Source organism: Zonotrichia leucophrys, chromosome 2, assembly GCF_028769735.1.
Source record: "Zonotrichia leucophrys gambelii isolate GWCS_2022_RI chromosome 2, RI_Zleu_2.0, whole genome shotgun sequence".
Taxonomy (NCBI): Eukaryota; Metazoa; Chordata; class Aves; order Passeriformes; family Passerellidae; genus Zonotrichia; species Zonotrichia leucophrys.
In genome coordinates, this window is record NC_088171.1 from 80,900,585 (window position 1) to 80,925,634 (window position 25,050).

The following is a 25,050-nucleotide window of genomic DNA, read 5'->3' on the forward strand; positions in this document are numbered from 1 at the left end:
TATTGTGAAACACCTCCTCTTCTCCCCCTGCTGTCATTCATCCATCTTTGTATGGGATTTAATGTGCACAAAAGAACAATATTTGGAAAGTGTTTAAAAAATATGGTCACGAGAGGGCACAATATAAGTATTGTGCCACACAAATTTGAGTTTAGGAGGTTTTTTTAATCCCCTAATGAAGTGAAAATACCCACTAGAATGGATAATAAAAATAGTTCTTTACAAAAAAATTACTTAATTTCCTGTATTCACTTTATATAATTGATTTGTGCTGAGGAGGTTTTTTAGTTGACTAGTCAAATTGATTGTCTTTGGTTGATTTTGATACCTGCGGTGTTTGCTTGCCAGACTTCATGTTAAAAAGAAGTGTCTTCTAATCAATGCAGATATGAGAAAATGCCCAGTGTTGTTTGCACTCATGGTAGTTATTTAGGCATGAGAGTCAGCTGCCTGTGCTGGTGGTCTCACTGCACAGGTGGGCACCTGCAGTCAGTGAGGAGAGAGACCTACACACCTACAGCTGCCTGGCCTTGGGCACAGCTTATCACCTCAGAAGTATCTAAGTTTCATAAACCCACAGGAATAAGGACTATCTTATTTTTAGTTAACAAACTAAAGTGGGAGGTCATCCTTTTTATAGCCCATGTAATAAAAGGAGCAGAGCAGGGAGTAGTGTTTCTGTTTGCATTCACCAACAGCATGACCAAAACCAAACATTTGTGAGTCAGGGTGAATATTTCCTGTGCACAACAGAAGGATCAGCTGGGACACATTTGAGAGAGAAGAACCAACAGTGACAAGTTAAGTAAGGAGGGTGCAGGTTTATTAATTTAACATTAAGGATGGTGATGTAACTGGGGTGGTATCTTCTATGCTGGGTATCAATGTGCTTTGGAAACAGTGCAGTTCTCCTTAGCCCACTCTTAGATGGAACTGCGTCACCCTTCCCTGTCACTGGGTTGCAGAGGTCACTGAGGACACCTGCTCCACACACAAGGCATAGGATCCACCAGCAAAATCAGCAGGAGTGTGGCTGCCACTGGAGTCACCAGCCCTGAAACAGGGAAGAGGGAAATTCACATGAATGATACCATTTTCAGAACTGAAATTTTATACAGAAATTACATGGGAGTTTGTAATTGTTTTTACAAGAACGTGTTTGCTTTTTTTGTTTCCCTTACCTTTTAGAGAATTGGTAGTTTTGTTTTTACCTTCACCTAGGTTATAGAATAATCAGCTAAAAGAGTCCTTGGGCACTGAATTACTCAAAGATTTCCAAGATTTTTTTATTATTATTCTTTTTGCGCTTTAGTAAAAAAAAAAAAAAAAAAAAAACCTGGAGTACATAAACAGGCAGTGTTTCCACCTTGAAGGATTTCAGGAAAACAAATTGTCTTCCTTTGATTATAAAAGCAATTTATGACTTGTTTTAGGTGTCTTCTTTAACTGGACACCTGAATGAGGTACTGCTTGTTTAGAGGCATAATAGTGCTGTATGTATATCACATTTGTGTTTACAAAGATGATCTGTAAATAATCAGGTTTTTTAACAGTTGTTTCCCCTGAATATGTAGGAACTTTAAGCACTTTTCTAGTATTATTATCTGTAATGAAAATGCATAATTACTTTCTAATAAAACAGGAAGATGTGTGCATCTCTAGAGGGAATTGTATACATTTATATATTTTTCTTTTTTTGTACTCTTTGGTCTGAATAATGGGGTTGGTAGAATTTGTTTTGAGGCAGTGGGAAGTGATTGCATTAGCACAAATATTTTATTGGAGAATCATGGCTCCACATATCATGAAACACCATTGAAAGCATTAACTGATTAATTATCCCCCATAATTCTCCAACATATCTCTGTCTAAATTATAATGCTTACAGTGTTGCTGCTGCTGGGGTTACATTTTGCCTGACCTTATGGCAGACATGCAGTGTAATTGCTAAATAGGGGCTAATTTATGTAAACAAATGTTAGTTTTTCATAGCATGAGCCCTATCATTATGTTTTATTGCTAGTGGATGTGTTATGTAGTCAGCCATTCTTCAATGGTTTGGGTAGACCATTATAGTAAATTATCTTTATACTATAAACTAAAAAGATTAGAGTTTACAAAATGAAAGTAGCATAACCCTTAGATACTATTTATATTTCCTCTCCTATAAATATGTGAGAGCTTCAACTGATCATACTTTAGCAAAATAAATATATTTAACTTTGCGTGAGGGTACTTCAGGTATTTTCCATTTAGTACAGTTTGGGGGATTCTAATGCAAGCCACAGCTTGTATCAGATGTAATAGATTTTTTAAAATATGCAGGAACTGGAGTTTTTAAAATACTGTGGTAACTATCATGTACTGACCTTCATCTATGAAAAACTTCTGAGGTAGCTGCCATACAGTAAAAGTAATTGATTTCCATTGTTCCTTATAATCTAAATTACCCTCATAAGCCCCCATCTTAAATCAAGAGCAGGAATGTGTTATGAGGATAACAGTGAAACTGACCACCCGTTTTCTTCTTGGTTTCAAATAGTACTAATAATTACATTTCCTTCTTTCTTTCCTTACTTCTTACTCTTAGATAAGGAAAGAAAGGAGATTGATCATGTTTATAGTGACATCTGAATACCTGGAGTTTTTACTGCTGTAGACATGCAGCAGTATTGGGAATTGGTCTCTTGGCAGGCATCTAAGGTTCTTCATGCTTTTCCTGTTTAATCATTTCACATTTACTCCTCTCTGCTGGAGGTCTGTCCTTGTGCTATTCATTCTTTCAAGTTCATGTATTCAGTAAGAAACAAATAATTAATCAATTTTATCAATAATAAATATTTGCTCATGCTTAGAATCTGCAGTGAGAAACAGAATGTTTCCAGAAGATGCCATTTGGGAGTTTGCTCTGCTTTTTTCATAATTAGTGTGAAACGAAGTTAGGGACTTCAGCACAGCTCCTGCTACTGTCTCACCTGAAGCAGTAGTGCTGTTGCAGTCCTTGATACCCAGGCAGGAAATAGGAATGATGTTGGCAGTGCAAGTGGAAGGTAACTTGCAGCACTGGGTACGTGTGCCCTGCAGCACATTCACATTCAGCCAGCAGTACAGGCTATTGCATCTGATATCAGCCTCCTGTGGTTGTTTACTATACATTTAGGTTGTTATTCTCAACCCTAGTGGCATTCTTCTAAGTTTAAGTTTGGTTGTTAAACGTACCTGCCCAAGTATTTGATCATTCCTCCTGACCGCAGCATCAGGGTATCCATGGCAGTCACACACTCAGTGGACTTGGAATCCTTTGTGAATCTATTTCAGAGGAGAAAAGTGTGCACAAATTAAAAAAAAAAAAAAAAAAATAAAAAACCCAAACTTAAAACAAACAAAAAAATCCCTCAAACCACCAAACAAAAAGCAATCAGCTTGCTGGAAACTTGGAAGCAAATCATGCTGCTATACAGGAAGACTGGAAATTATGGAAGAATCACTCACTAGGGTAAACAGAAAGTCTCCTGAAACACAAGAAGAAACCAGAGTGGAAACCAGAACAACAAATGCAGCTTTTCATATTCCTTTAAAGGAATATGAGAAGCTGCATTTGGAGATAAAATGAGGAAGATCAAAGACCAGCAGGAGGTAACTTGGAATATAAAGGGTCACAGTAGGGGATTTTAGAAGCATACGTATCCTAAAAGGAGAAGGAAGTTGAGAAAATATAAGTCTATTAATGCATGGGGAAGACAAATTAGTGATGGATAAAAGGGAAAAGACTGAAGAACTCAACACCTGTTGTGCCACAGTTTTATCAGGCAAATCCTGCTCCTGGACTTCTGTACATTTCAGTGTGTTTTAAGAAGAGCAAGAAGAAGCAGGAATGGGCATCAACAGAATATATATATGTATGTATGTATGTATGTATGTATTTGGATCCATGACACTGGATGGAATTTACCCAAGGGTACTGCCAAAAAGCTAATTGGTGCAGTTGTGAGGCATTTGTCACACTGGTGTTTTGGGGAGGTGGCTGAGAAGTAGAGAAAGGCTGAAAATTAATCTGGCTTTGAGGAGAACAGAAATGCTCTGAAGATCATCTTTATCTCAAACCTCGAAAAAAACATGGACTGTGACTTTTTAGAATCCATTTGAAAGCATATGATGGAAGAACAGTCGGCATTGATTTACCACTTGCAAATCATGTTTAGTGAGCGTGATTGCCTTGTGTGATAAAGTGTTTGTCCGCATGGATGAAAGGAGAGTGCTGATGGAATATACTATTCCTTTATTGTTTTATTAGTACAGGCTGTAAATCCTGACCAAAACAGCACACTTTTGAAAAGCAACTGGGGTTTATAGAGGACACCAATACAAATATGAGCCAGTAATGTCTTTTCCTCCTACTGGGATGCATCTGTGACCAGCAGGTGCATGGAAGATTATCTCCCTTTTCTTGGTACTGCTATGGACACCTGGGCAACGCTGTTTCCATCTTTGAGCCTACTCCATTCAATAAGAATTCTCAGAATCTGGAGAGGGTGCAGAGAAGAGGTCACAAGTTTCATCTTGGGAAGTTCAGATTGGACATTCCACTTTACCAGGTACACAGTGCAGCTCTGGAACAGAGAGGTGGTGGAATGTCCATCCATGGATCACTTCAAGGCTCTCCAACAAAACCATTGACCATATCTGGTCTTGATAATCCTTCCATAGGTAGCAGGCTGGACTCTGATTGCTTCCCAATGGTTCTTCCAACCAACAACTCTAAGATTACATGAGTGACTCAAGTTCCAAGTCAAGCCCCGGAAAACGGGGAATACAGAAAGTGCAAGTTCTGAGACAAAATCTGGAATAGAACAAAATTCCCTTCCCTTCTTTCTCATGTCAGGGCCATTATTCATCTTGCCTTGCATTGATCATGGAGCACTTGCTGACAGAGGTGAGCAGGCTAATGGAAAACAGCCCCAACAAACCCTTCTAAGCGAAACTGACATTCACATCAAATAAATCCATTGTGTATGGTGGATTCCCACACACACAGTGAGTTCTACAGGGGTGAAAAGTGACAGCGTAGACAACATATCACAACCATTCTGTAAAAGGGGTAGAATGAAGAATGCAGAGGCCAGCCTAATTTAGGTATTGAGTGAGTTTTCAGTGCTTGACTCTCTAACTGTACTGGTCTGTAAAGCATGTTACAACAATGAGCTGATTAACAATTGCAAGTATGTTACTTTCAAATGTCAGCCAAACAGCTTGAGGAAGATTTGTATTTGAAAATCTTTTTTCAATTATGGTCACATAGGCTAATAAGTGTTACTTTGGGTTCTCTTAATAAATAAGCAAATAAGTGGTATTTTGATGGTACTTTAAATTGATATGTACAGTTACAATATTGGACATTTTTAGTTAATGTTAATTTAAATAGACATTTTCAGAATTGCAGTTGCAAGCTGCTTTTCTTATTCTTTGCATCAAGATGAAATTTCAGAGAAAAAGTACATTCACAGTGTCTTGCCATTTGTAAGTTTCTAAATTCAGTTAAATCCCCTTGAAATTGCAACCAAACTTGAAAATTTTATGCACAATATTAATACTACAATTGTTGAAGAACTGGACATAGAGGAAAGACAGTAGATTTTTTTGTTAATCACTTTACCTAACTAATACAACTTTGGAACATTTAGGTCTTATTTTTCAATCTCACTGATACTTCCATATTTTTCTGGAGTTCTGTGAATTCGTATATTGAAGTATTTCCAGAACTCTGTGTTGTTTGTTCAGAGTGATTCCACTATTGGTCTAAATAAATAAAGATGGTTGCACTTAATCTTTAAAGTAAACTTTGAGAGTTTATGCTTGTTACTGCTGTTTTTTCTGGTGTTATAGTAGCGATCAACTTCTCAGGCATTGCTATTTTTTTTGGCTGTCATGTTTTGTTCAGTTAACAGAGCAGATTTGTAAATCAAGTTTACAGCCTAGCAGACTGCCTGAATCTTCTGAGGCAGGTTATAGTGCCAGTTTTCAAGTGGACTTTGGGTTATAAATGTGTAAATTGATGACCTAGGTGATATAACTTTTATTTGGGGAAAGAGGGTTGGAGGCGTATTGATAGTCATGATGTGATTCCTAAGAGGCTATAACGGATAGCAAAGACAGGTGTATGAGGTTTTACTGCCTGAATTAGGAATGTTTAACAGCTCAGTTTAATTAGGCATGTTTTGAGAAAATATTTCATGGTGTGGATTGAATTTCAGGCATTCACCAAAATCATGTGAGTGGCTTTGACTGCAGCCATCACAGCAGTACCACTGGTCACAGCAATACCACCGGCTCACGTGGTATTTGGAGAAGCCCAGCACACCCCCAAAACTGTGGGAAAACACTGAATTTGTGTCTTCCAGCTGCCAGGGTGCTGCTTTCCATGGAGATTCTCAAGAGTACAGATGACATGGATGACAGTGGTGTTGTGTGGCTTAATACCATGATGCTGAAGGCAACATTTTAGGTAAAATGGTGAGGCAAGAGTGAAGATATATGTGGTGAAAATCAGGCAGATTAAGTAGATAAAATTGAAGCTGGGTATGGATTACTTCTTGTCTGTTGTAACCAAGAGTTTTATCATAGGGACTTCACTGCACTCTGGAATAGCATAAAGCAAAGAACTGCAGAATAATTGTTTTTCAGTAATTCTCCCAGTGAATACTCTCAGGGTAGACCCTGTGTCACCAGAGGAAGTTAGTGCAGGATAAATACTGCACATGAAATACAGATAACTTTTCCAAAGCTCGCTCCAGTAGAAGAGTTCATGCAGCACCTGAATGTTCCTGAAGTGTTCAGTGGCACCCATTGGTGCCTGGGGATGTTCCTGGAGTGCAGGTGTGCAGTTCTTCCCTTCCTCTAAACCCTGGTGTTTTATACGGCCAAGAAGTTCCCAGAGCTGTGATCAGAGACACTTACCAGCTGCCAGAGCCCAAGGATACAGGGAGTGGTGCTTGTGCTCAGCAAAGCCCAATCACTGTCTGATTCTGGTGGCAGTAGGGAAGAGAGGGTGAGCCCCAGCTGAGGCCCCTCCAATACCTCTGCCTCACATGGTGGATAAGGAATTGGCTGGATGGATGCACACAGAGAGTTGTGGTCAATGGCTCTGTCTTTAGGGAGAGACTTGTGGTGGGTGATGCCCCTCAATGCTCTGTCTTGAGGCCGGTGCTCATCACCATCAGTGATCAAGTGCACCTGTAGTGAATTTACAGGTGACATCAAGCTGAGCAGTGCAGGTGACACAAGAGAAGGAAGGGGTCTCATTCAGGAGGACCTGGACAAACTTGTGAAGTGGGGCCCATGAGAACCTCTTGAAGCTCAACAAGTCAAACTGCAAGGTGCCACACCTGGGTCAGGCAATCACAGAGTGCTGGCTGGGAGAAGGCACTGAGAGCAGCCCTGCCAAAAAACACTTGGGAGTTCTGGTGGATGAAAGGCTGGACATGAGCCAACAGTGTGTGCATACAGCCCAGTGGTAAAAGCAGTGTAGCCAGGAGGTGGAGGGAGGTGGCTCTCCTGCACTGCTCTACTCTCCTGAGAGAGCAGCTGGAGTGCTGCATCCAGCTCTGGGGCCCCCAAAATCAGAAGGTCATGGACCTGTTGAAGCAAGTCCAGAGGAGGGACACAGAGACAGTCTGCTCTAGGCAGAAAGATAATTCAAGGACAAGGACCTGGAATATTGCAATACTCAATTTATACATGTACTGTCTTGATGGAGTGTCATTTTACCAGAGCCAGCTGTGTGACGGTGTTCACAGGGCTTTTCAGGTGAGGGAAGAGACGAGAATGTTGACTCCATGTTCAGAAGGCTTGATTTATTATTTTATGATATATATATATTACATTATAACTATATTAAAAAGAATAGAAGGAAAGTTTCATCTTAGAAGGCTAGCTAAGCTAAGAATAGAAAGGAATGAATAATAAAGGTTTGTGTCTCGGACAGAGAGTCCAAGCTAATTGGGCTGTGGTTGGCCATTAATTATAAACATCCAAGATGGGCCAATCACAGATGCGCCTGTTGCATTCCACAGCAGCAGATAACCATTGCTTACATTTTGTTCCTGAAGCCTCTCAGCTTCTCAGGAAGAAAAATCCTAGAAAAGGATTTTTAATGAAAAGATGTCTGTGACACCACCTGCTAAGAAAGGAAGAAAAAATGGTCTTGGATTTGGTACTAACATATTTATTTCAGCAAGGTTTTGGCAATGGAAATCTTCTCTGAGCTGGGAAATAAGTACTAAGCTTCCTGAAGTTCTATTAAATAATTTGCAGTCTTTATACCTAATACAGGAAATTTTACTGTAATTCAGGGAATTGTGTTTGCACTGTTTCAGAGGAAGCTATGTTTTCAAGTAACTGACAATTAACTGAGAATGGTAAAATAATAATTACAAAATCAGAATGAGTGTTTATTCATAAAAGAACAGGCACCTTTATAAGCTGTAATTATCTTTTTGCTAATTTGGTCTGACTGGCAAATGAAACATACAGAGGATGATTCTTTTCCTATGCATAGCTCCACTGCAGTCAGAGCACTGTTAGAGGTGAGGTTTGTTGTAAAAGCAGGTCCCATGGCAGCAGGTGCTGATGGTGCTGAGTATCTCTTGCTCAAGGAATTCTTATTGTCAACTGAAAAGTAAAACAACTGCAGAAATTCCTCATCATAGGAATAATTATCTAGTGACTGAGGCTGAAGTTTGTCACAGCACCAGTAACTTTGCACTTGAAACCAACTCTCAGTTTTTTCTGGTTATTCAGTTTGCATAAATTTTTCCCCTACTGTTTTTTTTTTATTGTTGGTGAATTGTGGGTTTCTAGAACACAATGCATTCTGTCTCTTGGCCCAAGAAACATGTATCTATGTACATGTCCTCTTATGTAAGGTGAAACTTGATGGAAATAGGATGCACGAAGGTGCATCATAAGAGAAGGGAGACAATGATTCTGCAGAAAACTTTACTCAGTCAGATACGCACAGCTCCTGCAAACTATATTTTGGGGAAGAGGAAGGGTTGAGGGTGAGGTGTCCTCTTCTTTCATGGCATACAAGTGATTTGGTGCAATTTATAGGAAAAATCAGGATGAGACAAATACAGCAATGTGTTAAATGCATGTCTTTGCAGATGGGAGGGAGAAATATCTGTAGCATAATTGCGTATTTCACGGCCAAGCAAATAACAAAGTAGAGTCTGATACACATGCAGGAGTTTTGCAAGCATTTTAAGGCACCAATGCAGAGTTTGAATTTGGCATTTAGTTTAGCAGGAATGAGCGAATTGATTCAAAGGGTATCTGTTAAAATGAAAAGGGAAAAATTTAATCTCTGACAATGAGTAATACCTCCTGAGCAGTTCCTGTGACATACATGGAGCCAGGCACCAAAGCAGGGCAGTGTAGGGTCTTGTAAGAAGCTGGTTCTGGCAGAAGATCCAGGTTGTCAGATTCCATCCCTGGAGTACCAGCCAAAGGGGTGCAGAGCATCGACAGTAACCCTCATAGCAGAGTTTGTTCATTGTTCTGTATGGCATGGACCAAGTGGGGGTAAGAAGAGTTGTGGTAGAATGATCCCCTTCTTTTTTACAGGTTGGCCCTGAGATTGGCTCAGTTGTTTAGAGCATGGTGCTAAGCAGCAGTGATGCACAGGGGCTCATTAGGCTGAAGGGCAACCTAGAGGGTCAGTTCTTTCACAATCCCTCAGTGTGCACATTTGGAGCCATTTGGAGATGAGATGATGTGACATAATGTGAGGTAGGATGCACAGTGGCAATTTTAGGTGAACTGTCATAAAAATAGGACACGAACATACATATTTATTTCTTATGCTGAAGGCACATTTGGACAAAGCATAAGAATTGTAATTTATTATGCATCACATTATATGTTTTTGCAATTAGGCAATTTATGATAATGAGATTTTTTAACAGGTATTTAGCTCAAAAATTCATAGCAATCTGAGATGCTATTACTGGGAAACAGCATAGATACCTTGATGTCTTCAATGGATTTAAAGCATAAAGAAAAGAAAATTGAGGGTTGAGATTGTTCTAGAAATAAGAAAGTGCAATTTCACAGGAACAGTATCATTTAATTATGCGACTAGAAAGAAATAACATGAGCAAATAATAAACGAATTTTGAGATGCCTAACTGAAAATTTGGAAGAAGGAGCTGGTAACAGAGCGTTTATGACAGGGTTATGGCAGTAAAAGAACTTATGTACTGCAAACTAGTTTAGACAAAGAGCAGGGAGAAATGGCAAATAAGCAGCATTTCTAAAGATTTTTAGTTTGGTAGGGAAGAAAGATGCCTCTCAGATTTGGAGAGAGACTCCAGCCAGATAAATGTCCATAGCAGTCAATTCACTGAGAGCATGGGCAATCACACTGATGAAAAGCGTGTCTCCTACTTTGCTGTGCTCTAACTTAATTTGTTTCAGAGCAGCATTTCATACTTCTGATACTCTAATAAGTGTTCTGCATTGTGACTTCTTGTCCTCTGTATTAAAATTTCTAAGTAGCTGATCAAAAAGAGATGAAGCTAATAATCTAATGAACTGATTGGTGTTGTAATTAATTGTGCTCATCTGATTAGTCAACAACCAAAGCTGATTTACCCTCCTTTCTTCTCAAGGCACTGCACTGATAATGGCTTTTCAAGACTGCAAAATAGATGCAGGAAGGCACTTGAAACTCAGATGTGACAGGGAGATTGCTTTGTAGGTTAAGGGAATCATCTTACTTGAGCAATCACCATCCTGTTTGTTTGTTCCTCCAGTTTGATAGGATTGCATATAGCTTGTGTTTTTTCTGGAACCTAATCTTTATTCATAGGATTTTTAGAGTGGTAACTTTGTTAAATACACCTACTTACACTGTTTCTGTATTTTTGCAGTTATCTTTTCCACTGAGTTCTAAAACCAAAGCAAGAGAGCAGTATAACTTTCCAGTACTTTGATTCATAAGACCTGAGAAGAACTGCATTCCTGATAATGCTTTTAAATGTTTCACATTTAAGGGCAGAGGCAAACAGGCTTACTTGAGCTTAAGTGTCTACTAAAGTATATAAAAACAATATGCAATATGTTATAATACCTCATTAAAAACTTTCAGGTTTGGTTTAGTAACAACAGTGTCAACTTAAAAATCAGCATACCCAATGGAAAAGTGAAAATCAGAGCATAAAAAGTATAATCTTCTGTCAAAATGGAATCTAAAATTCATCTCTAATGCCATTATTTATTTTCATATTTATACAACTAGAAAGTCACATCTGAACTGTCATCTAGCCCAAGTAGAATACTTGTTTTAACAGAGTGAGAAACCAAAATGACAGTGTCGTGGAATCCCATCCCAGGGTTTAAAGTAGTTTTTCCTCGTACAGATGCTCTCCTGAGTTGCTGTATCTGAAATAAGCTCTATTTATTTTTAATTTTATTTTTAATTTTTTTCAAGATGTGGCTTTCGTGTTTGCCTAGAAATGCATTCACATCCCTTTATCATCAAACTTGGAGAACTCATTTCAGCTTCCCATCCTTTCAAAGTCTCTGTTTATTTGGAAATGCAAAATCATTGGGTCTATACCTGAATCACAGATTTATTTTTTTGCATCATGTTGTAGAAGAAGTTTGACAGTTGTGACACTTTGCTTTTTACTACCTTTGTTTGGTTGCTCTTAAACTGAATTTGTGTGGCCAGTGGGTCTATGTGGCAAATAGACTGTTTTCCCATGCAATAGGCATTCACTGGATATTTAAATGGGCTGGTTTTTCTAGAAAATTGACTTCTTACTGTTCCATTTGTTTGTATGAGCCACAAAGGAGACCAAGACAGGGAGCCACAATTTAGCATTAAAGCACTTTTTTCTTCCATAGCTTTCAGTTAAGGGAATTTAGGGACCGCAGGACTCACTGGAATGCAAGACACTCAAATGACTGAGAAAGTTTTAATACAGAGATATTGGGCTTCAAATCACTTCCTTTTTTGCTTCTGTGAGGTGGTGCAATGGCATTCTTTGCACAAAGACTTCTGAGTGTGCTGGAGACCCAGTTCTAAGTGCCTTATTAGAATGGAGCAGAGGATGGCTCCAGAGGGTACCAAATCTCTGGTACTGAGTTCATCGTTACTTGAGAGAAGGGAGAAAGGATGCACAAATTAGTCCTTTAAGACCACAAGATATTTAACAAATAAACTTTAAGAAAGTATAACCCAAAGTCTGTTTTTTGTAAGTTTTGCCCTTAGATTTTAGCGGCTTTTTCTGATTACAGAAACTATACTTCTGAAACTTTTTCATAGATTTTTTTAGTTGTTGTTGTTTAGAAGTTTAAATATGAAAACCGTTCTTCTAGAAAAGGCATCATGCTTATTATGTGATGGTTTGGTCCTTTTCTATTACTATAGTCAAATATGTCTTCTGTAGGTAGAATGTGCCCACTAATAGTGACCAATTCCAGGTAAAACCTGGCAGCAGGCCAGGAATGTATTTTGGCCCCATGTTGGATTCTGAAGTTCCCCTTTTATCATGACCAACTCAGGTGTTGCAATATTTCTCACTGCATAGAAAAGGAACTTGAATGTATTCCTGAAAATCACAAGAGCTACACTGGGATTAAGTCATGGGGAAAGAGCTGTCAAAACTAAGACTTTTTTTTTTCATTTGTTTGTAGTAGTTGTTCTTAAGATTAAAAAAAGGTCAAATACATCAAAGGATGGCAAGAAATTTTACACACGTGAGAGGTTGGCTAAATTCCTTTTCCAAGTTTCAGGTACAAATGAAAATCCTTTCCTCAGTTGTTGTGTATGTTACAATTTTCACGGAAGGAGAGTGACTTTTCTTTAAAATTGTATTAGAGAAATAACATTCAAACAATTTTATAAAGAGGTCTCAGCAGTGTAAGGTGTGCTGGTACACTCAGAATAATATTTTAGACACAGTAAATTACTGCCTTTTACAGATAGTATATTTCTTTGATGCTTACTGCAAGCTTTATAGCATTTTGTCTGCTTCTTTTCAATTGTTCTTAAGAATGCAGTTGTAATACCAAATTTTTCCTGAGACTACAGCCTACAAAAAATAAAAGAGGGGACATTTTTATTCTTGCAGAAGTATTTTTGCTAGGGCAGGCTCATGCAAGTCAAAGGCTTTCCCACAGTCCTAAACAGGACAAACGGAGGCTTCATATTTTAGTGGAGAAGAAAAGTAGACGTAGAAATTATGTACAAATATTCTGAATTATAATTCTTTAGAGATGGCTTGAATGCTTAATGTAGAGAAAGAGCATCGAAACAGACCAATATATAAGGATTTGAAGAAAATAACCTGATAAACAATAGGTAGAATGAGGTTAATTGAAAGACATTTATGTCTGATCAGTTTTGTTCTGAATAAGGTAACAAGCTGAACAGAAAAATGAAAATTGACTACTTTCCAATGCTGAAGCATCTGACACAGCAATTTTGAGTTTTCACAGTGATCAGAACAGGTAGCCAGGGAAGAAATGTGGAATGGGACCAGTAGTAGTTCCTCAGGGCATGCTCCCACTGGACACGTGGGTGTTTCACTGAGTGCTGGTGGAGGGAGTGATACCTGCCCTTGGCAGCCTCAGTGCCATCCTTCTCCACAAATTTCTCCTGTTGCTCTTCAGTCCATGAATGGAGGAAGAGCTGCAGAGTCCTCTGGACCGTGATTCTGTAGAACAGAAGTACCTGAGCTAATGCTGGTATTTAATGCTGGAGCATCAAAAGCTGATGGTGTTGTATTTATGTTCTTGCAGTCTTCAACACATCCACAGCTCCATTTAGCAACATGACAATTGTAAATGGAGAAAAGTATTGACACTGACATGTTTAAACTATTCCCATTTTGCCCTTCAGAGTCTGTACCACAGCAGGTCTTCCCCAGGGCAGTAGGTGACTCAATATTTCAGCTCTTTCTGAATGAACAGGTAAAAGGTATATAAACAGATAAGCATTAATGAGTGCAGATAAGCATTAATGAGAGCAGTGATTTTTATGAAACCAAATACTACATGTCAGAGAAATTAAATATCAGAACAGAAATTTGATGCAGGTAGGATTTTTTTTATACCATAATTTAAAAGATTCCCTCAATACACTATGTCTAATTATGTGTATTGTAGTTAAATAGAATTGCACATCAAATGAAAACACAGCAAAAGAGGAGAGAGGAAATTAGAAATTTTTTTTCTTTCAGATGAAGCTAGGGTTTATTATAGCATGAAATCTTACCAAAATTGTTCCTGCCAGAAAATTCGGGGTAGTTTTGGGTTTGTTTTATGGAGACAGTTTCTTTTAAGATGTTTATTGCAGTTCATGTGCTGTCCCATCGTGTATCATTCAAAACTATCAAAATAGCAAAAAATGATATTAGGAGTCAACTGCTTCACAAATCCCACAGAGCAGTCCTTAAAAACAATGCATTCAGCCTCAGGATTGGACATGCAGAAGCACAGCAGTAAAAGGCACCTGTTGAGTGCTTGACTTGGTAGGCTAATTGCTCTGATGCTTTGAAAAGAAAAGGTACCACTGAATAACCAAAGCTAAATAACATTGTCATAGCATTTGATAGAAAGGTTAATAACCAAGACTGTATCCACATTAGACTGTCAGATGTTTGTCTAATTGCAAAGTATTCTTTTAAAGTGAAAGCAATACCTAAGAGAGAAAGATCTCACTTAGGCCAAGGTCCTTTTTGATATAGAATGATCTTCTTTAACAAAGTTGAGCTATTCTAATTAATACAAGACAGGTTTTCCCCAAAACTTAGGTTAAACTTAATCCACATACAGTATTGCTAAATTCTGGAAGCCAGCTTATAGAGAAAGCTATAAGTGGTGCTAAGAATACTTACAAAGAAGAAATATTGCTGATTTTGGTGATACAGCACTGAACTGTCATTCAAGTCAGGAAAAGTTAAAGAGAAATCTGTGGCAGTGACTGAAAAATCTATTTTAATTTATTTTTACCTCCAAACTATAAGCTGATTTTATAGTCACTGAAAACCTAGCACTTCGAAATTCTAATAATGAAGAATGAACCGTCTTGTGTTTTCTAAGGTTTTGTCTCACTGCTTTGTTTAAATTTCTATTTTGTCTGAGAAATAGCTAGTCTTATCAGGTAGTTTAGTTTCCAGCAGTAAGAGATGATTTTAAAAATTCTTACTGTACAAATGATAAAAAATCAGAATTTGTCTCAAGGTTGCAGTAGTAACCAGAACTACTACAGCTAACCTATCTATTCCATGTCCAAGGGCTGCGCTGAGTACTCACAGATAAGCCAATGTGACTCGAGGTCTACTTCACTATAAAAAGCCCCCCAAACTGTATGGTTGCACAGGGTCTGCTGACAACACTGGGCACACTTGATGGATCCATGCATGGTGTTAATTGCTTCATTTTGCTGTCTGTGTCACTGTATTAAACACTTGCAGCAAAGAGCCTGAACACTGCCAGAAGCAGCTGGGAGTGTACAGAAAAAGCATAGAAATACAGAAATAACTCTTAGGGGATCATGTGTTACATGGCAGGCCAGCTCAGAGAATCATCACCACAGCACCCTCTGATGGGACTGGGGATGCCAGCTTCCCCCTGAAACAAGGCTTGGTCCCTGAAGGAGAAATGCTCAGTCAGACAGAAATAGAAACAGGCAGCATATAAAAGAGCAGATCTAGAGAAGGCCAGTTTCAGGGTGGGGTTTTGTTTGTTTGTGTTTGTAATTTAAAGAAAATTATTTTGTGTGCCAGTTGTAACTCAGTTACTCAGTATTCTGAGGGCTTTTCCCTTCCTGGGTATCCTCAGGCAAACATAATCGCAGTTGCTATAATATTAATGGGGTTGGTATAGTTCTTGATTTTTGTAAACCTTTCCCCCTTGCTGTGAAAAATCTTTTTTTGGTGGCTCTTATAACCTGCAGAAAGATGAAAAAGATTGAGGCTTTTACAATTAGTCCCTTTTACACAAAGCTTCTTGGAATAATTATATATTTGGAAAGCCCCTGAAGTTTCATGCTGATGAAGATAACTTGTGCTTTCCAGCTGATTTAGGATATTACCCTTCCCATGTCTGTCCTCTCTTATTCAGTCCATGACAAAATATTACATATGCTAGATATTAAACATACTTTCTCTTTTTGTCATGGGGCTTTGAGGATGGCTGTCTCAATTTCACCATTGCTAAATGCAGATTATTTGTTTTCAACCATTATCTGGCATGACTTCAATAGATCTGCAATCTGAAGACTGGTAGCTGCTACAGGGAAGGTCCTACTACTTGGCAAGACCTGAGCATGCTTTGGAAGGCAGGTGCAGATGCTTTAATTCTGTCTTTGAGATGGATAAAACTGCCTTGGGAGTAGTTTCAACAGCTTGCTATATATTCCCATATCCAGAGTTCATGTCTCAGCACACTGACTTGCCCTCTGAATGATCTTTCTGTAGAAATCTATGTCTTGCCCCTGTATAAGGCAGATGATTTTAGTTATCCTAGAATCATAAGGATATAGCTCTGAACTTTCCAGTTTGTATGAATGTATGCAAAATGACCCTAAAGCAGAAAGAAATTGCTTGGCACCACCCATCTTCCCCTACCTCAAAGCCTGACAATGGCATTGAATAACTAATGCTAGTGCCAGGGTTGAGAGGAGCCAGGTGTGTTCTGCACAGTGCACTCCTTTATACCACATCCTTCATATCCCAAGAGCCTTGGATTGACATGCCCTAGGTATGGAGGATCATGCCTGCTGATAGTTTTCAGGTGATGATATGATAGTTGGCACATTTTCCCATGAAACTGAAGCTGGATTATTTTAATTCTCTTCCCATTCCTAGGTAATTAGCAAAGTCAATCTGCCATTTGTTCAGAAAATCAGTTTGATGAACCATGGGTTTGAGCTCTTGCTCCATCTGTCCTTAGTCTTCTTCTCATCAGAAAAAGCCATTTACATTAGCTGGGTTTTAGAGGTCTACCTGGAACCTTCTGACTAAACTGAGAGTTATTCTTCAGCCCTCTGTATTCTTGGTATTCCTGCATGACTGGACTCTAGTTGAAATTCATTTTACTGTTTTATGGCAGGCTGAAGGACTCCTTGTCCTGTTAGATTCAAAATGACAGCCTATGGCTCACGTACACCATGAGTAGAGTTTACACTAAGTATACACAAAGTATACAGGGTGGGCTGCATTTATAATGGAGAAGTATTTTTTCCCCGAAAACTTGTGTATTGTATCTCCACATCCTGTAAAACATCCAGAAAACATGGTTTCACCTGTTTGAAAAATGACGCTGGAAAAATATTCACTGACTTAGTGGGACATCTTACCAAGAGGAGATACTACTAATGTTCCAATTTAACATCTGCACAGTGGCCTGTAAATTCACAAATGACAAATCATGTCTTATTCCCTGTCACACTGACAGCTACAGCATGTCCAAGTTAAATGACAGTGTGTTTTCTTTGACCGCTCATTAAATCTGGAACGTGCTTCTCTTTTGCAGAACTGCATAGCCTGAACATGGTGGTATTAGAGACCCTCTGTGAATGATCTCAGTTAAGAGTGATTACTTCAGTAGAGGTGACATGAGACTAACTAGATATTGGGGTGTATGTCTTTTGAAATAATCAACTGATTATTTCTGCAAAAATGCTGAGGCAAGGTTGGGATTTGTGTTGTTTTTTAGCTGTTTCCTATGTAAATGAATGCACCATATCTCAGTGAGAGCTGTAGTAGCTATGAGTCAGTGCAGAAAGTAAACAGTGACTTTTGTAAGAAAAGAAAAGGCAGTCATGGGAATTCAGAATATCCATCTCTTGATTAAAGGAGCAACTGGAGCATTATGGGGAAGGATGATAAACAGAAGAGCCCGACTCGACATCTCCTCCATACAGAGCCAGGAAATGCATTGTCTGTGCAAGATGTGCCCCTGGTGTGTCTGTATTGCTTTGTGCAAAGGCCTCATATTCTTTGTTTGCTGGAAATGAATGAGGCAGATAGCTCACAGCTCAGGGACTATAAGGTTGTCTACATTGCTGTCTTGGTGAGGAGGAGTTTCTGGTGAACTTGGAGAGGAGCTGAGAGGCTGACAGTCTTTGCAGGCTCTGCACAGTCAAGGTGACATGCGGTTCACTGTGATAGAGAGAAGGAAAAATCACCTCAATTAGAAGATCAGGAAAACTATATCTCTGTTTCTGATGGTGTCTAAGTCAGTCTATTTCGAAAGCTTGCACTCAGTATTTAAAGAAACCTTATTATTCTAGTTACACATTATTCTATACAGACTTGAAGATCTATCTGTTTAAAAGGATTCAAGAATATTTCAGCTTTTTTTTTTTCCTAGTGGTGCAAAGAAAGGTGCAGAGCCATGCTGAGAACTCTTCCTCAGCATCCTCCTATTCTGCAGTTGCTCTTCTAGGACTGGATACAACTTTCTTCATCATGCAGTCATAGGATCATAAAACAGTTAAGGCTGGAATGCATCTTAAAGACTATTGAATTTTAACACCTTACCATGTACAGTAACACCTTCCATTAGACCAGATTGCTCAAAGCCCCATCCAGCCTGGCCTTGAACACTAGCAGGGAATGGGACATCCAGAACTTCTTTGGGTAACTTGCACCAGTGCCTCAGTGCCCTCTCTCCATCTATATTTATCTACCTACTGCTGTCCTTATCTGCCTAGAGGGTAAGAGAATGAAGTTTCAGAAAGAAGTCAAATAATCCTTCTTGTCCTGACTCTAAACCCCACAATGAGCTTTTCCAGTCCATGATTCTGCTTTTCCTACATGTGTTGCCCTTTCAGAATATCAGTGGAGCTCTTGCCTTTAAAAGAGGGTGGTCTACTCTACTTCAGGTGGAGTCCCCAGCCCTGCAAATACAGGGCACAGATACTTGTTTGGGGAAGACCATACTCTATATTTTTACCTTCTTATTTCTGCCACACAAAGGTAAGTCAGAAGTTTCCATCACTTCTAAGGGAGAGAGTTTTTCAATTGATGTTATCCAGACCCTACTTCCTAGAAGAAGGTTTCCCCATGTATTGGAGGAAAACCACTCACCTGCTGATCTTATAGCAGCAGAGAGATAAAGGAATGAGGCATTAGAGTTCAGGGACCAGAGGAACCAGACAACACAAAACTTGCAAGCTGTTATGAAGGGCTGGCTTCTGATATGTAATGTGGCCAAAAATGAGGGGTTTCAAGGAGAGTGAATTTGTTTGCTAGAGAGATACAAGAATTCATTCCAGTGCTCCAGGGCTATATGTTTTCCGTCAAGCTGTCTGCTGAGGTGAAGGGAACAGTATTGAATTAATTGGGCCAGTTTGTGTGTGGGAGAGCAGCACTAATTAGGACTGTGTGGGGATGCAAGTATAGATGGCAAATCATATATGTTTAGGGGGCAGAGTCAGTTAGGAACCTGCATTGGAACTGGGGGATTGTCCAGTTAGAGGACTCTTTGTTGCTTTGGGGAAATGAAAATGCTTTTCTCAGGTTTTTTTAAGATAACAAGGAGGCAGAGCAAGATGAAGTAGATAGAGCAGAAAAAGATTGAAAGGAAACCTAGCCCTAAGTCTTGTCATGTTCTTCCATCTGAAATTCTTTCCTCCTTCCCAGGATTCCTCTGCTTTTTCCACCTTTAGTGCAAAGGTCATTGAAAATGGCATAAAAGATAGAAAGTGCCTTGCCTTCTGCCCAAATTCAAGGGCCAGTGTCCTCCCTTCCATTTCCACACATTAGCATTAACTACATAGGTCTGGTGTGTGTGCTTTTAATGTTCTTTGTGTAAACTTTAGTAGTGGGGAAGGAAGAGCTGCAGACGAGCCACATCAGCAAAGGGTTATCTTCCCCTACTGAAAGACACTCTGAAAAGTTTTACCCCATTCTTGAGATTGCTAATTCACCCATTTCCAAATCAAACCTGCTATGCATATTTGCATGCAGTTTTTCTCTGGGAGACTTGATGTTAGCAAATATAGATTCTGTTTGTAAATGCTCATTCATACATATTTGTTTCTTTGTGTATCAGTACTTTGAACTTTATGACACAATATGTTATGCAGTGAATTTTGTTTTAATTGGATTTGTATAAATATATTCAGAAGGCCATGTGGCCCCATCTAAGGAACATAAGAATTACAATGCTCTTATAATAATCGGAGGCCTTAAGTTTTGCAATGCAAAGTAAACTACGTAAAGAGAAGATTGAGGCATTAACACTCTCTCAAAATGAAAGAGAAAAGGAAACACTCATGTAAAATGATAAGCAAGCAACAGCAGGTGTTTTATATTATGCCCTGATAATATTTTTCTCTCAGGTTAAGAACCCTAACTACTGAGCTCTTCAATTCCTAGGAGATGTATTTTTCAAAACCTCTAGACTTTTTAAATCCTGATTTATATGTACATAAGCATATTTTAAAAAGAAAAGAGGGAGGGAGGGAGGAAGGAAGGAAGGAAGGAAATTATCAGCCTTCTCCAAATTTAGTGGGCCATGAGTCTCCCCATGCAGGTGGGCGCATGCTGCTTGGCCACTCAGCCCCATCCTGTGGAGGACCTGATGTCTTCCATTTGTTCCCCTCTGCGTTACATTTCCTGAGCTCATTCGCAGCTGTCTCCATTATTCACAGCTCTGACCTGATGAGAGGAAGAAAGAAAACGTGTTTTATATCTGTGTGTGAACTGTGAGAAGGTTTCAGTGGGGCAGGGAGCTGTGTGGATAGTGACCCTTGCTGTTGCCTTGCAGGAATGTCAGCTCTGCTGGAGAGGAGGCCCGCAGAAGAATGAGGGAGTGTGATGGCCTGACAGATGCATTGCTGTACGTGATCCAGTCTGCTCTGGGGAGCAGTGAAATTGATAGTAAGGTTTGTCCTCTTTGTCTTTTCAGCAGCAAGTACAGGTATTCAGGGTACATGGGGACCATAAAGAGACCAGTTTTTCTTGATACTCCTTGGGTTTTTTTCTGCTGAGCTGTTTATTTTCATGTGCTAAGCATTGTATTTGTACCAGTGTAGTGTGCACAGGTAAGCATGTCATCCTCTCTATTGAATTATTGAAGTAGAAAGTATGATACTGGTTTAAGAAGAGAAAATATGTCATATTCCCTGTAAAGTTCCTTACATTGCTCTGCCAGTTTTACCCTAAAATTGATTTTTAGTACCCAGTATGAGAGCCAATGAGAGTGAGGTAGGCTTAGAAGGCAAACAAGCAAAAAAGGATTGGGCAATTAATAGCAGTTTTGCTGTAAAACCAACATTATTTCTTCTTTGAAGAGGATCAATGAATGCTTTCAATAACAACTGTGTTAAGATGCCTCATTATGTCAACTTTACTTCTCTTAAAATGCTAGGCTATGAACAAGCTTCTCCAGAGGTGAAAGGCACTCCCTAATTAAAAAGACCACAAGCATTTACAAATTGAAGATTTGTAATGCATTAAAGTATTCCAGAGAAGAAGAGAAAGGCCAGTTTCCTTTGCTTTCAGTAAATGGTGCTAAATTAATTACAGTTCCTGCTCTAGGGCAACCTTGGTCCATTTGCAAACCCCTAGGAATTGCAGAAGAGCAGCCTTTTATGCAGCAAGGTTTTAAAGCCCACTGGGCTTGTATTTCCAAATAATACTTCACAGAGTTGTCTGTGGACCCCCATGGGTTTATAGATTTGAAAGGAATAATCTCCAGGAGTCTCTGGCTACCATCTGAATCAAATAGGGGAAATTTGCCTGTGAATTCAGGGGACAGAGAGAGGAATTAAGAGAGGTTCATAGCATGAGGCTGGGCTAACAGCATGGCTTTTTTTTTTTAAGGAAAAAAAAACACTCAAAGCAGCCAAAAAATCTGACAACCCATTACCCTGTAATCAGTGTTCCATTAATAGAAGTTTAGTAGAGGGATGCTAGAAGGACACCAACCCACAAGGCAGGCACAACACCTGGCAGCCGGGTTTTGGGCAAACCTGGCTGTTGCCAGTCCCCAAACAAAGGGGTGTTTTTGACTTTATTAGCTTCAGAGTAGGTTAAAAGCAGCTAGAGTAGAAAAACTAGTGAACTTGTACCTAGCCCCTTTATGATGAAACTGAAAACAGAATAAGGAACTCAAGGATCCCTGAAAGTCAAGGAGGAGTGAAGTCTGTCCAGCTGTGTGGTTAGAACCAGCTTTCTTGGCTTGTAGGAGTTCACCTTAATAGAGAAGGTGTTGATTGAATTTTAGCCTTGGAAGTTTGCTTATCAGTTTTTACTTTAAGGTAACAAGGTTATCTTGTTACCTGTTTACCTCACCTTCTGTTTTCCACAAAATGAGAATTTTAAATGTAAAAACTATGGTTTATTAAAAGGAAAATTAAAGTTTAGTATGCTAATTAACAGATGCAAAGCTTTAACTTCAGAATGCTATATCAAAAGTGAATTAAATTCATGTAAAAAAAAAACCAAAGAGGTAGCAAACTTTGAAAAATAATTATGGTCACTATGATGTTTGCAAAGCTTTCAGCTGTGAAAGCTGCACTAAGAACACTTTCTAGACACAGACACACACATGCATACGTATTTCTACATGTGTTGATGTATTTGGCAGAAATTTCATATCAGTACAAATGTATTGCAAATATGTGACATTTCATCTCTGTTAAAAAACACATACATAAGTGTTCTTGTGTAGATGAATCTGAATTTGATGTCACCTCTGGAGCTTTGTGTCATCACAAAAAACATGTGCTGAGTGCATACCTGGCAGAAGCTCATGCCATACATGGAAGGAAATAAAGCCCCATCTGTTTGCCTCACTGGTGAATATGGCAGAGTATGGGAGAGCTGAAAACCTCACAGTCATTCCATCTGGGTTAATGGAGCAAAAGAGCTGGGATGTAGTGGCTATTGCTTTTTATCTCCATAGAGCATTAGAAGCAGTTGAAATAAATATAAATAGATAGAGAATGGCTTTTTTAACCATGCTTTCCTTGTGGGGAGAAAATTAAGCTCATATCCTTCTTATTAGGGATAATCAAACCAAATTGAACCAACTAAATGAGCAGGTTTCACATCTAAACTGAACTTCTTTTAGACTTGGAGAAATTAGGTTGAATTACAAGTGAATTTTCCTCCACTGGGTCTCATCCATTTATGGATTCCTGCTTGCATCTTCTACAGAAGGCACAACCTATTAGGGGGATAAATGGATGAAAGGGAAAGGCTGCACACAAGGTATCTGTTTGCTGCCTGGCTAGAAGCAGTAAAAGCAGCAAGACAGATTTCTGGTCCTACTTCTGGGACTGGAGAAACGTCATCTGTTCATGCTACAAGTACTTGTGAAATGGAACTCAGACCAAATTTTATGGCAATTTACATAGAATTTCTGCCAGTAAAAAAGGTTATTTCTGGTCCTAAAAGGACAAAACCCAGGATCTGTAACCACTTTCTGTTTGTAGCCTTTTCTATTCACTGAGCTGGGAGTTTTCTGACATTCGGAGTGTTCAGGTTCTCTTGATCACTTTTCTACCTTAACATCTGTTTCACATGGGGCTCCAGTGTGAAATTCAGAGCAACAATAAAAAAACTCCCAGTAAAGTGTTGTTCAGACCACTGCTTTGTTACCATAAAAATTTCTGAATCTCATAACCTGTGATTAACTGGGGAGCACTCAGAAATGTGTGCATAAGAATTGTGGGAAAATGCACATTCAAAGATAGATGGCATTCCTTCTGCTTCATATTCAGAGTGAGCAAGGGGAGGATTTAATCTTTCTCTGGTTTTGTTTTCTGTATTTTTTTTTTGGTCATACTTTTCAGACCGTTGAAAACTGTGTGTGCATTTTGAGGAACCTCTCATACAGGCTAGCTGCAGAAACATCTCAGGGACAGCAGATGGGAACAGATGAACTTGATGGATTACTCTGTGGTGATGCCAATGGAAAAGATGCAGAGAGTTCAGGGTGCTGGGGGAAGAAGAAGAAGAAAAAGAAATCACAAGATCAGGTAATGAAACTTTTTTGCAGCTGTGTTGTGAGTAGTTGAAGTGCCAATCATTTAAAATATAAATAATTAATGCACTGTATTAGAAATTAAATGCGTGATGCATAATATACAAAACTGTTGTCCTTGTTAATTAGCTGAGAGCTTAAAGTAGAATATGGCTCTGGAGTAATAAAATATGTTTGCTTGAGAAATTGTACATTATGTGGTGCACCTGGAAACTGTAGTCATGGGTACACTGTGAATGCCATAAATACCATAAAATGCTCTTTGAAAGGAAGCCATTTCTAATGAAAAGTGTAATCTGCATATACTTTACATTGTACTTCCACAGAGCCGTGTGTGTGTAGAAAGGCTTTAATGCAAACAAACATCAGGCTTGTATATATACACTCACTTGCCTCAAAGTTAGTCTTGTACCATGTCTCTACACATTGAAAGAAAACTGTACACGACTGAATCAAGCAATACAAGTGAATGTTATAAAAGCATTCATATTTTGATATATTTTATGTTGTTACCAAAGAAAAGTTGAAAAGCTAAGCCTTGATTGCTTCCTCAAGTTATTTGACAGGTTATCATTTTGGGTGGGTTGATTGTTAAAGTGTGTTTATCTCTTTTTTATCCTATTAAGAACTTGTAATTTAGGGAATACTAACAGTTGTATTGCAGAGAAAGACACTGTACACACAGCAAATAGCAATAAGAATGGCTACTGATTTATGGGCTTTTTCACACAGCCTGTGATGGCAGTAGTAAGTTTTCCACTTCTTCCTACACTTACTTACTTTTTTGCATTGTAGTTTATTTCTGTTTCAGATTGCTCAAAGAAAATATTTATTTGAGTAAGCAATTAAGTGCACAGGGTAATAAATGATGTCAACCAGTACTGAAAATATTCCTGAGTTCCTGAAGCTAAATTGTGTTGATGTGGAAAGGTTCTAGCAACACTACTAAGCTAAAGCTTGGATACTGAAAAATGCAGCACTCATTACTAGTAAGACTTATTTCACCTACTCTTGTGGTTAAACGCCCTATCATCAGAT

General features: G+C 38.9%; 1 protein-coding gene across 4 annotated transcripts in view; it reads left to right on the forward strand.

Moving 5' to 3' along the window:
• Positions 1-25,050, forward strand: part of CTNND2 (catenin delta 2) — a 641,466-nt gene that overhangs the window by 524,971 nt on the left and 91,445 nt on the right. For all 4 annotated transcript variants that reach the window (XM_064705500.1, XM_064705503.1, XM_064705501.1 and 1 more), the window contains 2 exons: positions 20,788-20,905; positions 23,822-24,007. In XM_064705500.1, the coding sequence (XP_064561570.1) occupies positions 20,788-20,905; positions 23,822-24,007 (304 nt within the window). The remainder of the gene's footprint in view (positions 1-20,787; positions 20,906-23,821; positions 24,008-25,050) is intronic.